The following is a 20,698-nucleotide window of genomic DNA, read 5'->3' as shown; positions in this document are numbered from 1 at the left end:
CACTAGGCCCACCGTGCTAATGTTGAAGCCAGCCTTAACTACTAGCACTAGCCCATGACGACTATAGTTATAGAAATGAGGATGAAAGTGGGATGGGAAGATTGAAATAAGTTTATTTCTTCCTTTTCTCTCTCTTTCTTTTTTTAAATCTATCTCTAGATTTCTCTAGAACATGTATGCTATAGATTAATAGTAAACTTAGACAAGGAGTTCTCCCATTCATTCATTAATTCAACAAATACAGAAGGCACCTATTGGGAACCAGTCACTTTGCCAGGTGTGTAAGATACCAGGTAGATCTCAACAAGATCCATGGGCATCCTTCCCTCTCTAACATGAAGGACAGCCTGGATCCATGCTACTCAAAGTGTGGTCACAGATCAGCGGCACTGACATCACCTGGGAGCTTTTTCCACATGCAAAATCTCAGGCCCCAACTCAGAACTATTGAATCCAAATCCATATTTTAACAAGATCCTCAGGTGATTCGGGTGTTCTAAATGACTGTACATGTCCAGAAGACACAAGGGACAAGACTGACCAATGCAGAAGACACTAGGGTAACTCTATTTTCCAAATACATTTAGAAAAACATGAATCTAGTTTCAAGAGCCATCCAACTTAACATTAAGTGTACAGCAACCCTGGGAGTAAATTTTCTGGAGTATCTTTGCTAGTCAGGATGCCATTATTACTCTTTTTGTGTTTGTCAAACATTATGTTCCCCTTAAACAGCAAGAAACAGATTTCAATCCCTCTCCAGGAACTGTAAATACTGAAATGGTGAGTGGGTGGAACATCAAAAAGAAGCAATATCATTTAGTCACAAAAAGTAACAATTATATTATTGCTGAGTGTCACAATGTGCTTTCCTTTTAAATACCGTGAGAATTACTGGTTTCATTTTAATATCAGGCCAAGAAAGAAGACATAAGCAGTTTTTACAGAGCATTGAATTCACTGTGATCACATATTGGTCTACGGACACTGATCAACAAACTTAGGGCCAATTTGGTTTTTAAAAGATGTGATCTAATGTTCAGGAAACGTCCCTACATAATTATATTACACATTATTTAGAATAAAATTTGAAACTGTTATTACTGGATACCACAGAGGCTCTTAACAGCCTAACTTTAAAAAATCATCTAGTCATAGCTGCAAACACAACTGAGCAGCCCTGGATCTTAGGCTATCTGAGTAAGGCCCTGCCTTTGGAAGGATTTACTGTGTGGGATGACCGTGGTTATATGAGCCCAAGTTAGACACTCCAGAAAGAAGTTGACTTAGGCCTAAGACATATTAGTAAAAAGAATGAATACCAAAAAAATCAAAAACTCGTCTTCTTGGGCCTTATCAAACTATAAAAGGTGATGACCTAGATTAGAAGATGACTTGAGAATTAGATGGTATCTAATTCTTTATGGCAAAATGTACAAGCACAGAAAAGGTTGGACTAGATCAAATGAAAAGCAATTAGGGTGCTTTGATGTTTCTTTTCCTGGTGTTATTTGCCTGCTTCTGACTCATTCTTCATGAAACCCATGCCCTTGGAACACATCCTTCCTGTCATCCTGTCTCTGTGCATATTACTAAGGACTCATAAGCAGATGTGTCTCTAGTGGTTCTTGCTGGACACTGTGTGACCTTTGAAGTTATGATCTCCATATATTAATTTGTTCTTGTTGTTAATGGACTCAGCTCTAAGAAAAAGAGCTAAATCTAAAGTAATCCAGACAGACCACACTTGAAGGTAAAACATCTGATCTTTACGGAGTCACAAACCTGGATGCAAATCCTAGTTCAGGCTTTTACAATAAGACCATGCTCATGAGTAGGTTAAGAAAATTACAAGTGAGGTACAATGAATACAAAGTGTCTATCACAGAGCCTACCCCAAGAGGGTGAAAAGTTGTCATTATTATCATAAGCCAAAAACAAGGTAGTAAGTCCCTACTAATTCCCCAGTTGTTACTTACACAATTAGAAGACAGCTTCCATTTTTATTTCATCCTGTTAAACTTTCTGAGCATGTTCCTAACCTTGCTAATCCTATAACCTAAGATTGCTACAAGAATTAAATGAGTGGCTACTTGGAGGTTTCCAGAATAACAGCTAAAACACAGTAGTGCTCAATAAATGTTAGCGTCCCTCCTGTTTCCAGCTGTCGCACATATCTATTACTTTTTTGGTCTGACCAGCTTCCTTTCCTTTTGGGAACTGCATCTTCCCAACATCCCCATGGTTTTAATAGAGTTTTAAATTGTGTGGCCCTGCCCAGAGACAGGTACCATGGGTCTTCTGAACACAATGATTGATTCAGGGGTAAACTTTTAACTCTAGGAAGGCCAATCAGAGTTCTTTTAGGGAACTAACATTAATCCAGAGGAGAAAAGATCTCTCTCTTCTTTTCTGAGTAAGGAAAATGAAAAAAAAAAAGAAAATAACCCCATGACTGGATGTGGCCTTCTTTGATATCATGTATTGAGAACCTATCTGAATGATTGGGCCCTTATAACATCATTTGAACAGCTATATATAGCTACATTTGAACCATCCACTCTCCAGAACACCAAATATGAGAATAAGTTTTCTGTTACTTATAACAGAAAAAATATAATGCACAAGTGACAGTGTGAAAGGTAATGCCAAAATATGTAATATTCTATAAGTCTATATATAGAGAAGTCAGGAATGGGTAAGATTGCCATAGCAGAGTCAAGAAATCTCCAGAAAGCACAGGAGCCTAACGTGGGGTTTGGAGATGAATAAAAATAATATTATCACAGAGAAGATGAAATTCTTTCCAGCTAGAAGTAATAATACATACAAAATCAAGAGCACTCAGCGTGGTGCCCAGGATATAATATTTAATAAATGTAAGTTTAAAGAAAAAGAGAATGAATACAGAGCATGTATGTATCAAGGAAGAGTAGAAGACAGAATTGTTCAAATAATATAGATCATGTTTAGCTGCTGAGGAGTTGGAAATGAAAGGAAGGTGCTGCAGAATGATAATCAGTCTTCAGAATCAAGCTAGGAATTTGTACTAGGCTCTGAAAGGGAGTCATAAACTGGTAAATAAGAAGGCAACAAGATAGTCTTTGGGCAGTTAGTAATAAAACCAGACGCCAAAATGGAATCTGAAAACTGTGGAGACGACAAAACCATCACTTAGTGGTGAAAGAATTCTCAGACATGGTTGAGAATCAAGGATAGAGAAAAGGGTAGAAGAATCACCAAAAGAAAGAGGGGCAAACATCATGGAAATCATGGAAAAGTCCTAGAAAATGACTGAATAGTTTTAAAAAGGAAGAGGAGTCAAAGGTTTGAAGAGCCTAAAGACTAAGAAAAAAGTTAAGATGGCATTGGTGACATGAGGGCAGTTTTATCGGAGTTGTGTTACCATAATTGGAAACTGAACCCCAGTGTTTTAAATCCCATGGAGTCAGGAGTGATTCCCGAGTCACTCAACAGCCAGTATGGGACAGACTCAGATCCCCACAAGACAGACACCTCCTGAAGCACTGGAACCAGGTCTGGGAAGTCCCTGCAGGGCCAAGGATTAACTCTTTAGTCACTGAATTTGGGGACCTCTAGGTAAGGGCTGGAGTTGGGTGAAGGGTACTCTGAGGGTTTGGGGTAGCTGTAGAAGTGTTGCAATATTTTAGCAACCAATGTAGCTGTACTTGTGCCTCTCATCTGAGTATTGGTCCTGCAAAGAAAACTGCTTCAGTTAATGTCAAGAGCTTTCTACATCCCTAGTGCATGGAAGGGAGCACTGGCCGATTAAAAATCATTTCCATGTGCCTGTGACACACACTAAAGCAAACATTCCCCAATGCCAACCTGAACACTAACTGCATCAAAATCATCTAGAGAGTGAGCAAAACACTACTGATGACTTAGTTTCACCCAAGGACATTCTCTTTTGGGGGATTGGGGGACACAAAAATCCGTATTTATTTGTAAGCTCCTCAGCTTGGGGGTAAAAAAAAAGAATACAATAGCTGCTATGTATTGATTACCTACACAAGCACTGTGCTGGGAAATTCTCATTTAATATTCCCCATAATCCTATGAATTAAGGATTTATTTTACCCATTTAACAGGTCAGAAGACTTACAGATGGTAAATAACTTGCCCAAGGTTTCCCCCTGGGTAAACTGGAATCGTTCCCTCAATAGATAGGCCTGCCTTGAATAGAAGAGAGGAGGCCACATATTGGGACCTTGCTGTCCACAGGCCAACCTTAGAAGGGACTGGCTTCAGAGAATGTATGTTATTCTGGTTCTTTCTTCCACAGTAATTTTAGCCTCTAAAGATCACCGAGTAAGGTCAAAAGAAAAGAGTAAAGAGGCTGGGGAGAGAGGAAAGGGAGGAAAAAATTTTCAGAAACTGCTTCCAGATGAGTGGGCAGTCCCTCCATGCGTGCAGGGCCATCCCCTCAACGATGGGTTGCATGTCATCTTTCATGTATATCTAAATGGAAGGAGTGTTTGAATTCCAGCTGCCCATCCTGAGAATGCAAGCAATTCAGGAAATACTACTTTGCAACACTGCAAACGCATTTTAGGGAGCCTAAAAAGATGGACATCTGACCCCTCCCTTTCTCTTCCAGTGTTCTTTAGGAAAAGATTGAGTGAGGAAGCTCTCTCTCCTTGTTAGCCTTCTAGCAAGCTGAATTTGCTCTTCCCATTCCTTTTAACCCACTTCCTGGTTGGGTTTGGTGTCTCCTCTTAGAATCTCTGAAACATACCACAGATCATTCTACATTCAACCAGTTTGTCTCATGGAAAAAAAAAAGTAACAGGCAGCAGTGGAATTCAGGCCACCCCAAGTCACCAGTGTGGCCTGATGGATGTGGAAACTGGACCATGCCTCAGGGATGAGGCATGTGATGGTTGGTATGCTGTCATTACTGAAACCTGAAAGGGGAAGTTCACATGAGGCCTGTGGTTGACTTCTCAACCCTGCTGGCAGGGGCACACGCCAGTAAGGAAATTGCAATCCCTAAATAAACAATAGGCTGGGAACCTGAGCACCAGCAAGGGAGAGGGCAGGGACTGCTGGCCTGGGCAGGGCTGGCCAAGATGGAGCAAACAAAGCTAAGATTTAAACTTTGCAAGAATGTCATGTCAATTCAGACTCCCCAGGAGGGCCCCCTGAGAGTCCAAATTGCCAGTCATCAAGCCTCAGACTTGGCAGAATTTTAAAGTAGGACAGTTAGTCCAATCCCTTCATTTGTCAGATAAGAAGAGTGAGAGCCAGTGGGGACAAGTGACTTGCCAAATGCCCAATAGCCAGAAAGCTAAGTTCCTAGGTCATTTATTATCCCATAGACCTCCTGAGACTTGCTATTTTTTCTCCACTGTTTTCTCCTTTCAAAGACACTTTTAAAGTCTTTTCAATATGCAAACTATGTGTGTAGTCAGAGCTAAGACTCTCTCTGCCTAAAATAGGCTTATTTAGTTCCTTCTCTCTGGTGGTCCCTGCTCAAATGCACAACCTCTTTTTTACAGATAAAACTCAATTTCCAAACTCAAAGGGAAGAGATGGAGAGGCAAAGGATTCCTTGATCCTCTATTATGTGCCAGGATTTTCCCATGCCTTAATTCATTTTAATCCCCACCACAACCCATACAGGCTAGTATCATGGACCCATTTCCCAGATGGGAAAGCTGAAGCATAGAGAAGCAGTAAGCAGAAAGCAAAATTCTCAATTTCCATAAATAACCTAACCTTCTCCCCTTTGGAACCTTCTCAGTTCAGAAAAACAAAAAAACAAGAATTTAAAAAATAGTGCATTTTCAAGGTTTCTGATTATGGCTTTTCTTTTAACAAACTTGTTTTTTTCAAAATAATAATTCCTGATAATTTCTATGTTTAGAAAAATGCACATTATTGAAAACATGAAAATTTAGGGGAGTGATATGGTTTGGATCCATGTCCCCACCCAAATCTCATGTTCAATTGTAATCCCCAATGTTGGAGGTGGGGCCTGGAAGGAGGTGACTGGATCATGGAGGCAGTTTCTCATGAATGGTTTAGCACCATATGCTTGATGCTGTCCTCACAATAGTGAGTGAATTCTCATGAGATTGGGTCATTTAAAAGTGTGTGGCACCCCCCCCCCGAACCCACCTGTTTTGTGCTTCTACTCTGGCCATCTGACTGTGACTCCTCCCTCTTCAACTTCCACCATAATTGTAAGTTTCCTGAGGCCTCCCCAGAAACCAAGCAAATGCCAGCATCATGCTTCCTCTACAGCCTGCAAAACTGTGAGCCAATTAAACCTTTTTTCTTTATAAATTAGCCAGTCTTTGGTATTTCATTATAGAAATGTGAGAATGGACTAATATGGGAGGAAAGAAGATGAAAAAAATCTTTTATAATCTCTTTCCCAGAACAAATGTCAACATTTTAGTACATTTTCTCCCAAGTTGTTATTCTACATTGATAAATATAAGCTTTTTACACATTAAGAATACCAAACCTCTAAACTACTATAAACCTTAAAAATACATTTCATAGTTGGTTATTTTGGGCTTTTTTTCAACTTTTATTTTAGATTTAGGGAGTATATGTACAGGTTTGTTACTTGGGTATACTGCATGATGCTGAGTTTGGGGTACAAATGATCCCATAACCCAGGTATTAAGCATAGTACTCAATAGTTAGTTTTTCAACCTTTTTCCCCTTGCCTTCTTCCTCCCTAGTAGTCCCCAGTTTCTATTGTTGCTATCTTTATGTCCATGAGTACTTGATGTTTAACTCCCACTTATAAGTGAGAACGTACAGTATTCGGTTTTCTGTTAATGTGTTAATTCACTTAGGATAATGGCCTCAGGCTGCATCCATGTTGCTGCAAAGGACATGGTTTCATTCTTTTTTATGGCAGTATATAGTATCCCATGGCGTATACATACTAAGCTTTCTTCATCTAGTGCACCATTAATGGGCACCTAGGTTGATTGCATGTCTTTGCTATGGTGAATACTGTTGTGATGAACATTTAAGTGTATGTGTCTTTTTGGTAAAACAATTTACATTCCTTTGGGTAATGGGATTGCTAGGTCAAATAGTAGTTATCTTTTAAATTCTTTGAGAAATCTCCAAACTGCTTTCCACAGATGCTGACCTAATTTGTATTACCACCAACAGTGTATAAGTGTTTCCATTTCTCCACAACCTCACTAGCATCTGTTGTGCTTTGACTTTTTAATAATAGCCATCCTGATTGGTGTAAGATGGCTTCTCACTGTGGTTTTTATTTGCTTTTCTATGATGATTATGTTTGTTGGACACTTGCATGTCTTCTTTTGAGAAGTGTCTGTTCATGTCTTTTGCCTAATTTTTCATGGAGTTATTTGTTTTTCTGCTTGTTCAATGTTTAAGTTCCTGATAGATTCTGGATATTAGATCTTCGCTGGATGTGCAGTTTGCAAATATTTTCTCCCATTCGGTAGAGTGTTTGTTTCCTCTGTTAATAGTTTCTTCAGCTATGCGAAGAACTGTAGTTTAATTAGGTCCCACTTGTCAATTTTTGGTTTTGTTGCAATTGATTCTGAGGACTTAGTCATAAATCCTTTCACAAGGCCAATGTCCAGCATGGTGTTTCCTAGATTTTCTTCTGGGATTCTTATAGTTTGAGGTCTTACATTTAAATATTTAATCCATCTTGAGTTAAGCTCTATATATGGTGAAATGTAAGTGTCTAGTTTCATTCTTCTCCATATGGCTAGCCAGTTATCCCAGCACCATTTATTAAATAGGAAGTTGTTTCCCCATTACTTATCTTTGTCAATTTTTCAAAGATCAGATGGCAATAGATGTGTGTATTTACTTCTGGGTTCTCTATTCTATTCCACTGGTCTATGTGTCTGTTTTTATACCAATACTATGCTGTTTTGGTTATTGTAGCCTTATTGTATAGTTTGACATCGGGTAATATGATGCCTCCAGGCTTGTTCTTTTTGCTTAGGATTGCTTATACAGTTTGGATGTTTGCTCCAAATCTTATGTTGAAATACAATTCCCGATGTGGGAGGTGGGGCCTGGTGGGCGGTAAATGGATCATGGGAATGGATCCTTCATGAATGGTTTAACACCATCCCCTTGCTGCTAAGTGAATTCTTGCTCAGTTAGCTCACATGAGATCCGGTTGTTGAAAAAGAGTCTGGACCCTCCTCCCAGTTCTTGCTCCAGCTTGTCATGTGATGTACCTGCTCCTGCTTTGCCTTCTGCCATGACTGTAAGCTTCCTGAGGCCCTCACAAGAAGCTGAGCAGTTGTTGTTGCCATGCTTGTACAGCCTGCCAAACCATGAGCCAATTAAACTTCTTTTCTTTATGGAATACCCAGCCTCAGGTATTTCTTTATAGCAATGTGAGGACAGCCTATTACAATCACTTTGGCTATTCAAGTTCTTTTTTGGTTCCATATGAAGTTTAGAAAAGTTTTTACTAGTTCTGAGAAAATTGACATTGGTAGTTTGATAGGAATAGCATGGAATCTGCAAACTGCTTTAGGCAGTATGGTCATTTTAATGATGATTTGTCCACTCTATGAGCATGGAATGTTTTTCCATTTGTTTATGTCATCTGTGATTTCTTTGAGCAGTGTTTTGCAGTTCTCCTCATAGAGATCTTTCACCTCCTTGGTTAGATGTATTCCTAGGTATTTTGTGTGTGTGTGTGTGACTATTATAAATGAGATTGCATTCTTGATTTTGCTCTCAGCTTGAACACTATTGGTGTATAGAAATGCTACTGATTTTTGTACATTGATTTTGTATCCTGAAACTTTACTGAAGGTTTCAGAAGCCTTTTGGCAGTCGTTAGGGTTTTCTAGGTATAGAATCATATCGTCAGTGAAGATATATAGCTTGACTTCTTCTTTTCCTGTTTAGTTGCCTTTTATTTCTTTCTCTTGCCTAATTGCTCTGGCTAGCACTTCCAGTACTATGTTGAATAGGAGTAATGAGAGTGAGCATCCTTGTCTTGTTCCAGTTCTCAAGGGGAATGTGTCCAGTTTTTGCCCATTCAATATGATGTTGGCCATGGGTTTGTCATAGATGGTTCTTATTATTTTGAGGTATGTTGCTTCAATGCCTAGTTTCTTGAGGGTTTTTACCATGAAGGGATGTTGGATTTTATCAAAAGCTTTTTCCACATCTATTGAGATTATCATATGGTTTTTGTTTTTAATTCTGTTTATGTGTTGAATCACATTTATTGATTTGCATATATTGAACCAACTTTGCATTCTAAAAATAAAGCCTACTTGATTGTGGTGAGTTAACTGTTTGATGTTGTTGAATTTGGCTTGATAGTATTTTGTTGAGGATATTTGCATCTACATTCATCAGGGATACTGCCCTGTAGTTTTCTTTTCTTGTGTCTTTGCCAGGTTTTGGTATCAGGGTGATACTGACTTTGTAGAATGAGTTAGGGAGGAGTCCATGTTCCTTGACTTTTTGCTATAGTTCCATAGAATTAGTACCAGCTCTTCTTTGTATGTCTGACAGAATTCAACTGTGAATCCATCCAGTTCAAGGCTTTTTTTGGTTGGTAGGTTTTTTGTTACTTATTCCATTTCAGAACTCAATATTGGTCTTTTCAGTGTTTCCATTTCTTCCTCATTGAACCTTGGGAGAGTGTGTGTTTCCAGGAATTTACCCAGTTCCTCTAGATTTTCTAGTTTGTGTGCATTTAAGTGTTCATAATAGTCTCTGAGGATCTTCTGTATTTCTGTGGGATAAGTTGTAATGTCACCTTTGTCATTTCTGATTGAACTTATTTGGATCTTCTTTTTTTCTTTGTTAATCTAGCTAATGGTCTATCAATCTATCTGTTCAAAGAACCAATTTTTAGTTTCATTGATTCTTTGTATGCATTTTTCAGTCTCAATTGTGTTCAGCTCTGCTCTGTTTTTTTTGTTTTGTTTTGTTTTTGTTTTTCTTTCTTTTCTCTGCTAGCTTTGGGGTAAGTTTGTTCTTGTTTTTCCAGTTTTTCTAGGTGTGATATTAGATTGTTAATTTGAGATCTTTCTAACTTTTTGAGGTAGGCACTTAGCACTACAAACTTTCCTCTTAACACTGCTTTTGCTCTGTCCCAGAGCTTTTGGTATCTTGTGTCTCTGTTTTCATGTAGTTCAAATAATTTTTATATTTCTGCCTTAATTTCATTGTTTACTCAAAAGTCATTCAGGAGAAAATTGTTTAATTTCCATGTAATTATGTGCTTTTGAGAGATCTTCTTGGTATTGATTTCTATTTTTATTCCACAGTGGTCCAAGAGTATGGTTAGTATGATTTCAATTTTTCTGAATTTATTGAGACTCACCTTATGGCCGAGCATGTAGTTGATCTTGGAGTATGTTCCGCGCGCAGGTGGGAAGAACGTATATTCTGTGTTTGATGAGTGGAATATTCTGTAGATGTCTATTAGGTCCAATTGATCAAGTGTTGTGTTTAAGTCCAGAATTTCTTTGTTAGTTTTCTGTCTCGATGATCTATCTAATGCTCACAGTGGGGTGTTGAAGTCTCCCACTCTTATTGTGTGTTGCTGTCTAAGTCTTTTCATAAGTCTTACAAATTCATATTTTTGACTCTGGGTGCTCCAATGTTGGGTACATACATTTTTAGGTTAGAAAAGTCTTTAATCTTTTATCATTATGTAATGCCTTTCTTTGTCATTTTTAACTGTTGTTGGTTTTAAAAGTCTGTTTTATCCAACATAAGAATAGTGACCCCTGCTCCCTTTTTGTTTGCTTGCTTTTTATTTGCACGGTGGATCTTTCCCCAACTCTACTTTGAGACTATGTGTGTTGTTACATGTGATGTGGGTCTCTTGAAGACAGCAGACAGATAAATCTAGTCTTTTGATCCAACTTTTCACTCTGTGCCTTCTAAGTGGGGCATTTAGACTATTTACATTCAAGGTTAATATTGATATTTGAGGTTTTGATCCTATAATGAAGTTGCTAGAAGGTTGCTTTGTAGTTTTGATTGTGTGGTTCCTTTATAGGGTCTATGGGCTATGTACTAAGTGTGTTTTTGTGGCAGCAGGTATCATTCTTTTGTATCCATATTTAGAATGCCCTTAAGAATCTCTTGTAAGCCTTAAGTAAGCAAAGTTATTGATCATTTCCTTTATAATATTTTTCTTTATTTTTAATAACAGCTTTCATGAGATATAATACACACACCATAAAATTCACTCTTTTAAAGTGTATAATTTAGAGGTTTGTGCAACCTTCACTGCTATTTAATTCCAGAACATTTTCATCACCCAAAATCCAGTACACATTAGCAGTAACTCTTCTTTCCTCCTTCCCGCTAGCTCCTGGCAATCACTAATCTACTTTCTGTCCCTAATTTGCCTACACTGGACATTTAATTAATAGTATCATATAATATGTGGCCTTTTCTGACTGACTTCTTTCATTTAGCATAATGTTTTCAAGGTTCATCCATGTTGTAGCATATATCAGTAATTTATTACTTTTTATTGATGAATAATATTCTACTATGTGGATATACCATATTTTGTTTCTTCATATATCAGATGATAGACATTTGGGTTGTTTTAGCTTTTGCTATTATAAATAATGGTAGCATGAACACTTCTGGATAGTGTTTTGTGCGGACATATGTTTTCAATTCTGTTGGGTGTATACCTACAAGTGAAATTTCTAGGTCATGTGGTAACTCTATGTTTAACATTTTGAGAAACTGCTAACAGTTTTCCAAAGTGGGCTGTACCATTTTATGTTCCCACCATCAACATATGAGAATTCTAATTTTTCACATCCTCCCTAACACTCATTATTGTCTGTCCTTTTTATTTTAGCCATCCTAGTGTGGGAGAAGTTGTATCTAATGCTGGTTTTGATTGGCATTTCCCTAATGACGAATGATGTTCAGTATTTTTTATGTCCTTATTGGCCATTTGTATGTCTTCTTTGGAGAAATGTTTAATGAAATCCTTTGCCCAGTTTTGTAATTGAGTTATCTTTTTATTGATGAATTATTTTTTCTTTATTTTTAAAGAAACGTTTTAATTAAAGTATTAATATAAGAAAGTACACAAATCATAGACTTTCAGAATGATGAATTGTGATCAAGTGAACATACTTGGGCCAACCAGATCACAAAACAGAATATAATAGAAATAGAATATTACCTGTACTTCAGAAACCTCCTTCCTGGCCCTCCCAACCTTCACTTTTCCCTCCTCTTCTTCAAATTAACTACTATACAGATATCTAATACTATCAATTAGTTTAGCTTGTTTTGGGAATATATATTATATATGTTCTTTTGTGGCTGGCTTCTTTCAACATTATTTTGGGGGTAGTATTCATTTATGCTACTGCATATGGCAATAGCTTGGTCCTTCTCATTGCCATATAGCATTTCATTGTATGAATATTCCACTACTGTTTTATTCACCCTACTGCTGACAGCTGTTTCACTTGTTTAAAGTTTTTAGTTATTCTACATTTAGTTATGTTTTATACCTTTTCATTTAAATTAGGTCTTTTATAGCTATTGTTAGACTTGCTCTTATATATTTGGGGTTTTTTAATACCAGTGTAAGTGATATTGTTTTCTCAATTTCATATCCTAATTGTTTATAACTAGTATGTAGAAATAAGATTCATTTTAAAATACTGGCCAGCCATTTGGCTAAATTTATTTACTAATCTAATACTGTACATATGGATTCACTGATATTTTCTACAGACATGATTATAGTACTTGTGAACAAAAATGGTTTTTTTTTCTTTCTAATTTTTATACCTAGGATGTCCATAGCATTATTGAACAAAAGTGATGGTAACTGGCATTCTTGTCTTATTCCTTATATCATAGAGAAAGCTTTCAACATTTTACCATTGAACATGATATTAGCTGTAGCTTTCTTGTAACTATTCTTATTAGATTAAGAAAATCCTCTACTTCTGAGTTTCTTAAAAACATTTTTGGGGGCCATGGATGGATGTTGCATTAATCAAACACTTTTTCTGTACCTATGAATTATATTCATTTTCTCCTTTATCCTCTTAATATGGTGGATAACATGATTGATGGCCAAATATCAGTCCAACTTTGCATTCCTAAAATAAACACAACTTGGTCATGTCATTTATTTGTCATTGAATTCAATTCACTAGGATATTTTCTATCATCAGTGTTTACTCAGGAGATTGCTTGTAATTTTCCTTTTTTGTAATATATTTGCTGGGTATGAATATCAAACATATGCTAGCCTCATAAAACAAGATGGGAAATGCTCCCTCTTTTTCTATTCTGGAAGAGTTTTTGTATGATTGAGTTCATTTCCTCTTCAAACATTTGGTACAATTCACTCAAAAAAGCCATCTGGGCCTCTAATTGTTTCTGTTTGGTTTGGGTTTTTAGGTTTTTGGTTTGGTGGTAAGATTTTAATTTACAGAATCATTTCCTTTAACATATAAGACTACTCAGATATTCTATTTCTTCTTAAGCAAGTTTTGACAAATTGTGTTTTTAAAAAGAATTTTTCATTTTTCTAAAATTTCAACTTTATTATCATAAAGTTGCTAATAAAATCCTCTCATATTTTAATGTTAATAAGGTTTATAGTGATGCCCCACTTTCATCCCTGATATTGGTTATTTTTGCTGTCTCTACTCTTCTTGCTGATTCTAACCAGGATTTGTCATTTTTGTTAATCTCTTCAAAAAAACAGCATTTAGTTTTGGTGCTCTGCTCTAGTATATGTTTATCCTCTATTTATTTAATGTTAGCTTTTATGTTTATTATTTCTTTCTCTCCACCTTCTTTTTCTACTGGTTTAACGCGATCTACCACACCTTTTAAATTTACAATGTCTTCTCTCAATCAAACTGAATGATTTGCTCTGCCAAAGACACTCCTTATGCTTACTAGACTCGTGGTTCTTATAGTTCCCACTGTTTATAAACCATATTCCCCTTTACCAAAATCATGCCAGTTTTCCAAGGCTTTCTCCAAATGCTACCTCCTCCAAAAAGCATTCTATGTTCTTCTGTTATTTGATATCCTTTGACTCCTCATAGCTCATTTGCCCTTCTTAAGTCACTTTACAACCTGGTTTATGTACTTCATTCCATTAGCTCCTTAAAGACTTAGAACTCACCTGAAAGCCTCACCATGGTGCTGTACACAAAATAGTTGCTCAGTAAACACTGGTGTTTATTATGCAACTTCGGGAGTTAGATTCACAAAAACTAACCTGGGTAATAGAAGGAATTATTGACTGGCAACATTTAGTCAAACATGTGGAGTCAAATACATCATAAGAAGAGTTTGAGGGGCAAGGGAAATAATTCTCATCTTCTAAAAAAAATCTTACTTGCTTCTAAGTGACAACCATATATCATCCAGAGCTAACATTTGACTTGACCATCACTTAAAACTCACATTTTGCCCATTATTTAAGGCAAATAATTAAATGGGATAAAGGGGTTTGTTGTTTTATAATGGGGGGTCCAGTTGGAAAATGAGAAGATAAAGAAATTTCCCAAGAAAAAAAAGTAAGCTAAAGGATAATTCTAATATTGTAAATGCACACTGCACTTCAAAACACACAGTCCTTTACAAGTTTGAACAAGTTATCACACCAGACTGTTAAAAAAAGACTTCAGAGCAAGACTTAAAATGCAGGGGGAGAAACAGGGCATATGTTGGCTGTAATGTACATATTTGGAGCCCTATTTGGAGCCACAATAACACATGCATGTAAAAAGGATGAGTTTTGCCTTTTAGCACAAAGTACAGCTCTGCACCTTTCCAAAAATGTCACATAAGCCACTCCATCTCTCATGAGCTGCCTTTACCCATTATAGGATGCAAACCTCAATGCACAATTTCCAAAGAAAATGTTGAAAGAAAAAACATATGAACCTATGGGCTATCTTTAGAAAAGGCAGAAAGGAGTAAAGAGTGCAAGTGCTTTGAGGAGAAACTTATGTTCAAATCTCAGCTGCCAATCTGACTAGCTGCAGGACCATGGGCAAGTTGCTTATCCTCTCTAACCCGTAGCTTTCTCATCTGTGAAATGGGGATAACTCTGCCTATTCACAGGTTTATTGCACATCAAGTGCTGTAGCCCTCATGTGTGGTAGTGATGTTGCTGTCATTGGGTATTACTGGTGGTGCACGTGACATTGTTGTTGTTAGTGCTGTTATTGTTTTTAATAGCCACAAAAGGAGCAGGGGCATATTCTTAAGGCCTAAAAGCCATCATCATAATTGCTTTACTAGAAAAACCAAGATTGGCACAAATTTCATATGAACACAGCATCCTGGGAGAAGATGAATGAAATAAACCTAGGTAGGCCCTACAGTCAAAGAAGTGGCAGCTACTTCATAGTGTCTCTGACCAGATTCCAGGACTCAGACAAGTTCATAATGGGTATTGGGTTGTGTTGAGTAGTCTAGGTTTGACTTTGAACTCTCTCCCCTTCCTAGTTATATGAAACTTGGTAAAGTTGCCAAGTAGTAGTTCTTGACTTCACAGTGTTCCAGTACATCCCTTTCATATTTTGTGGAACTAAACAGGCTAAATTTGACCAAATACCAAGATACCTTTTAAGTGAAACTTAACCCAGCTGCAGGTCAGCTCCATGCAGAACAATAGTTATCTGCCTGCGCACAAAGACAAAGTGAAGTCTTATTTTTATAACAAAAAATTAACCTCTGCATTAAAGTTGCACCTGAATGCAAAATCATATACTTTGACCAATAGTACCACTTACACTTCAGCAACTTAGTGGAGCTCAGTCTTTCTTTGCTTACTACTTAGTTCCAATTTTAAAAAAAGCCTAGTGGGGACAAATGTCACTCAAGAGGAACAACTCAAGGCACACAAGTGCCCTCGCTGACCATGGGACTGGAAAGCTAAATACCCACAATCCTCACTTCAATTACCACAGAAATATTGCTTTTAACTTCACATTATGCCACTGGCTTCTTAATCCACTTTAGTTAACAAGTTCACCAAATCAAGTACATATTCTGAAACTTTTACTAAAACCCTTATGTCACTCATGTATGTCTTCTTTGATAAATTCTGCTGAAAACCTGATAGTTTCTGCTATACTAGCAAAATGTTTGTTTTTCCCAAAGAATATCATTTAATGTTTTAAGCAAATGAACTCTAGAAAACTCTATGTATTTTCTGTTCAGCCTCAGCTGCTAAGTTTGGAGTGAAGTTTTATGTGTCATCTCAGTAATTATTATTACTCTAAGGGTTGCGTTTTTACATTTTTTAAAAAACACAACATTCTCCCTGCCCTTCCATTTGTGATTGTTGGAGTTGCTGTAGCCATTTGCTCACAAGCAGGGAGAGGTTGCCTGAAAATAGAGCTCACATGAAGGAAGACAAGATAAGGGATGGAATGAGAGAAAATGGGATCTGCTAATATCTTCTGAGCCTCTGGATCAAGCTGTGCCTGAAGCAATACCCCCGTTTTTTTCCAGTAAATTTTTTTCCAATAAATTTCCATTTGACTTTAGCCACTTTGAAATAGATTTTCCTTCACTTAAAAGTTCTAGCTAACAATGAAAAAGGGGGTTGAGATTATTTGACAAGAACTGCCATTACTGTCATTCATTTAAAAAAAAAACAAATGGCTTTATGAATGACCCAAGAAAGTAAAACTTTTGGACGTCATGTTTATGTCATGTCAAATTTATAATAAAAATAAGTTACACATTCTTTCAAAGGAATTAGCATTAAAGAAAGAAAAAGGAGAGAACAAGCCTTTCAACTGCCATTCTTATTGACAGTTATCCACAAGGGCAGAAAAGAAGAGCTTAGCAAAGAATCTTTGGACACAAAAGCAAGAGAAGGAGGAGCACTGCAATACCTACAAGAAACTAATTTTCCAAGAAATACACACAGTGTTCTAAGTGCAAACTTGGAACATACCTGCCAGACCAAATCAGGATCAAAATTAAAACTTGAAGCTTCCTGCAAGAAGATAAATCACAAATAACTTTATTCACTTTGCTTCCTTTCATTTTTCATTCAGGTAACTTCAACCCCCAGGCTCAACTGGCTGCAGTAGATGGGATGTCTGCAAAAGAACTGCCCCCAGTTTGATGCAGGCAGATGATATTTCCCAAGGTTCACCCCAGAAAAACATATTTTCACAACTCCAAAGTCCAGAGGGGGTACACAAAAATCTAGAACTACCAGACTGTGGTTCTAAATAGTGCTCGAATTTAGGCAAGATTTCACAGACTTTCACAACAAATGTCTTTTGCAAGTTTATGCAAAGTGTGTATATGGGGACAATGTGGGTTGAAGCTCACCCTTAGTTCCTCTAAAAAGCAAGAAACAAATAGGGATAATCTGTGAGCCCAATTTAGTCTAAGAAATCTCTTCTTTTTTTTTTTTTTTTTGGAGATAGTGTCTCACTATGTCACCCAGGCTGGAGTGCAGTGGCAAGATCTTGGCTCACTGCAACCTCCACGCCCCGGGTTCAAGTGATTCTCCTGCCTCTGCCTCCTGAGTAGCTGGGATTACAGGTGCCCGCCACCACGACTGGCTAATTTTTTTTTTTTTTTTTTTTTTTTTTTTCCTGAGACTGAGTCTCGCTCTGTCCTCCAGGCTGGAGTGCGGTGGCGCAATCTCGGCTCACTGCAAGCTCCACCTCCTGGGTTCACCCCATTGTCCTGCCTCAGCCTCCCGAGTAGCTGGGACTACAGGCGTGTGCCACCACGCCCAGCTAATTTTTTGTATTTTTTAGTAGAGACGGGGTTTCACCGTGTTAGGATGGTCTCAATCTCCTGACCTCGTGATCCGCCTGCCTCGGCCTCCCAAAGGGCTGGGATTACAGGCCTGAGCCACTGCACCTGGCCAAGAAATCTCTTCTTTATTTTAAATTCTATCAAGGCACTAGAGATGACACTAATGTTTACCCAGGGCTAAAATACAACAGGGTCTCAAGTTCCACTCACTAGGCTTAAGGGTCAGTTTGATTTGGTAGTCAACTCTAAAGCCTGTAGAATATGAACTTCCAATATTCCCACCAATTTCACAGGGGTGTAATGTACAAAATCAGATGAGATCACAGCCTCCAGCCTGAGCTATACACATGGCTGAGATGACCCTCCACCAGCTGCCTCCATAACTCAATTTAGGTATGTTGAAGATAGATGCTAATGGGACCCAGACTTCTCTGTTGACAAGACAGAAGGCAGTGCTTCTGTAAGTTAACAGGCATCCAAAAAGACAACAGAAGAACTTGAGGAACCATTTCCGTTTCCTGAAAATTATATTGCTCTTCATTTGTCCTAAAAATACAAATGCCTCATGCCTACAAATTAGCAACACTGGCATCCATGAAAGGAGAACTCTAGGCTCAATTTACTGATAATAAGTGGATATGAATTTGCCCTAGAATTCAAGTTTCTCTGCCTTCCCATGTAGATGACCTAAGTGAGTTTTTTATTTATAATTTTTTGTTTTATAATAAAACATAATGCTAGAAACAACAAACTAGGATCAAACAGATTTTTCTACTTTAAAAAGTCACCAAAAAAGGTACCAATTGTCTTTGTATGGATACATTTACCAGGAAACTACCCACCACATTAGAAGAGATGTTTCTCCTGTTTTTTCCAAAGGCCTTGGAAACTCGCTCTTTTTTTTTTTTCCTTAAATGATAATTTGGAAATAGATTGTATATACATCCTCTTCTCCATTACTATTTGTGCTGACTGGGAAGGTGGGTGTGGAGGTGGGTGGAAGGGGGACTGAGTCACCCTTTGCAAAAAAAAAAAAAAAAAATCAAGTCTTTTGTCCTTTTGTCTTTTCAGTTTTCTTTTTTTTTTTTTTTTTTTTAAGCCTTAACCAAGTATCAGGTTTGATTCCAATGTGAAGTGAGGATAAACTCTGAATTATGAGCCACTGGCCTACCATTCCCCAGTGTAGAATGTTCAGTTTCTTTTCAAAATGTTTAAATTATATAAGTTTAAAACAACTGATGAGCCAGGGTTAATAATTATTGTTTAATCTTATTGGCATTTGGTCCCTTCAAAGATATTTTTCAAACCCATATGCTACAAATACATTATGAGTGCCTTGACTCATGTAACCCCATTTGGGGGACACATAGTTTTAAAGCAAATGACCTATATTATTTTCACAAAAATCCACTTGGATGAAGAAATTGTCATTGAATAAGAAAAACAATCCCTACTCAGATTGCACATGCCCAGAATTCAAGAGCTCGTATTAGTTTCTTTTCCCTCAAAACTTGGGAATTTGGAGGCAGATAATTCAAAATCATATGCTGCAAGAAGGACTGAGAAGACTCATTATCCTATCAGCAGGCTTTAGAATTCTCTTGCAGGCCCATGGTGACCGGCAAACTCCCTGAGTGTTAAACTTGAGCGTGGAATTTTCAGATTGCAAACATCTTGGTTATAAACTTATTGTTTCTTAATGGAACACATTAAATCAAGAATTATTTATTATTGAGATAAATACTTTACTATTTGCATCCTTCTGGCAAAAACTGTAAATAAAAAGATTTCAAATTTCTAGATACTAGCAAAAAATGGAGTTTCATTTAGACCAGTTTCTTAATCATAGATCATGGCTTGGTCATGCTCATTTACTTCATGATTTCTTAAATGCCCTAAATCCTCTCAGAAGGATTTTTCTATTCCTTTAAATAGTGTATCTCTATGCCTGTGCAGCTAAATAGGATACTTTGCAAGTACTTAGTAAAGTGTTATTACTTCCAGACTTGGTTAGGAGAAAATACTGGGGTCACAAGAAAGTATTATTTTTTGAAAAGTAAATTTTGCTGATAGCATAATTTTAATTATTAACAATACCACTGCATGTAAAATAACTTCTCTTTGCCAACTCTTAATTTCTCAAAGGTGCTTTTTATTGTGATGTGAATAGGAGGAAAAGAATTATTATAGTTTAAAAATTTTACTTTTAAAACACACACAAAACCTCCCTAGGATTAGATATGCTTTGCAAAGGAACCCAGCTCCTTTCAGCCAATGGATTCTTGAGCCCTTAATACTTTTGCCCAGAAAAGACATCCTAATTAAAGGACCAATAAATTAAATGTGCCCAGGAAGGTAAAAAAATCCAGAAGTAAAGCACCCAGCAGGGTGTCTAGAGAAAAACACAAGGTTCATTTCATGTTTATATTAGGCACCACCAAGTTAGAACAAACTCCCGAGGCATAACTGTTTCTGACAAAAGTGCACAGTTCCTACCTTCATTTCGATGACAGTCTGGAGAGCCTTTGTCTTGGCTGGCTCCGGCTGAAGTTGGCTTCTTCGGTGCAATTCCTGGGGAGGAACACGATAGAAATAAGCCTGACGGTTCATCCTTCCGTTACACCATAACCTTTACACAGGTACTACACAGCCTGCTGGGTCCTGATTCCCCTTGCACAGACATAAACAAGCCACAGGTGCCTCTTCCCCCACACTCTTTAGCATCCCTCCTGCCTGGAGCCTGCGTTCCGGTGAAAAGCTCCTGGCACATGAGCTATTTCTGAAACTTCCATCAATAATTAATGTCAACTGTGACAAAGCCAGCAAGTAATCATAGTCCAAATACTGTTCAACACTGGGGCTGATGCCCAGCCATCAAATCATAATTTACTAAATTACATTACTCTGTGCT

The 20,698-nt window shown here is 37.4% G+C and overlaps 1 protein-coding gene across 3 annotated transcripts in view; it reads right to left on the bottom strand.

Moving 5' to 3' along the window:
* The window catches only part of ERC2 (ELKS/RAB6-interacting/CAST family member 2), a 975,821-nt gene that overhangs the window by 657,771 nt on the left and 297,352 nt on the right, over positions 1-20,698 (bottom strand). For 2 of the 3 annotated variants that reach the window (XM_054482045.1, XM_054482046.2), the window contains exon 4: positions 20,284-20,358. In XM_054482045.1, the coding sequence (XP_054338020.1) occupies positions 20,284-20,358 (75 nt within the window). Of the gene's footprint in view, positions 1-16,963; positions 17,006-20,283; positions 20,359-20,698 lie in introns of all 3 variants that reach the window. The other variant, XM_054482044.1, reaches the window with a different exon arrangement.

This window comes from Pongo pygmaeus, chromosome 2 (genome assembly GCF_028885625.2).
Source record: "Pongo pygmaeus isolate AG05252 chromosome 2, NHGRI_mPonPyg2-v2.0_pri, whole genome shotgun sequence".
NCBI lineage: Eukaryota > Metazoa > Chordata > Mammalia > Primates > Hominidae > Pongo > Pongo pygmaeus.
Note: the sequence above shows the minus strand (reverse complement) of the source record. Positions and strands in the feature narration are given on the sequence as shown.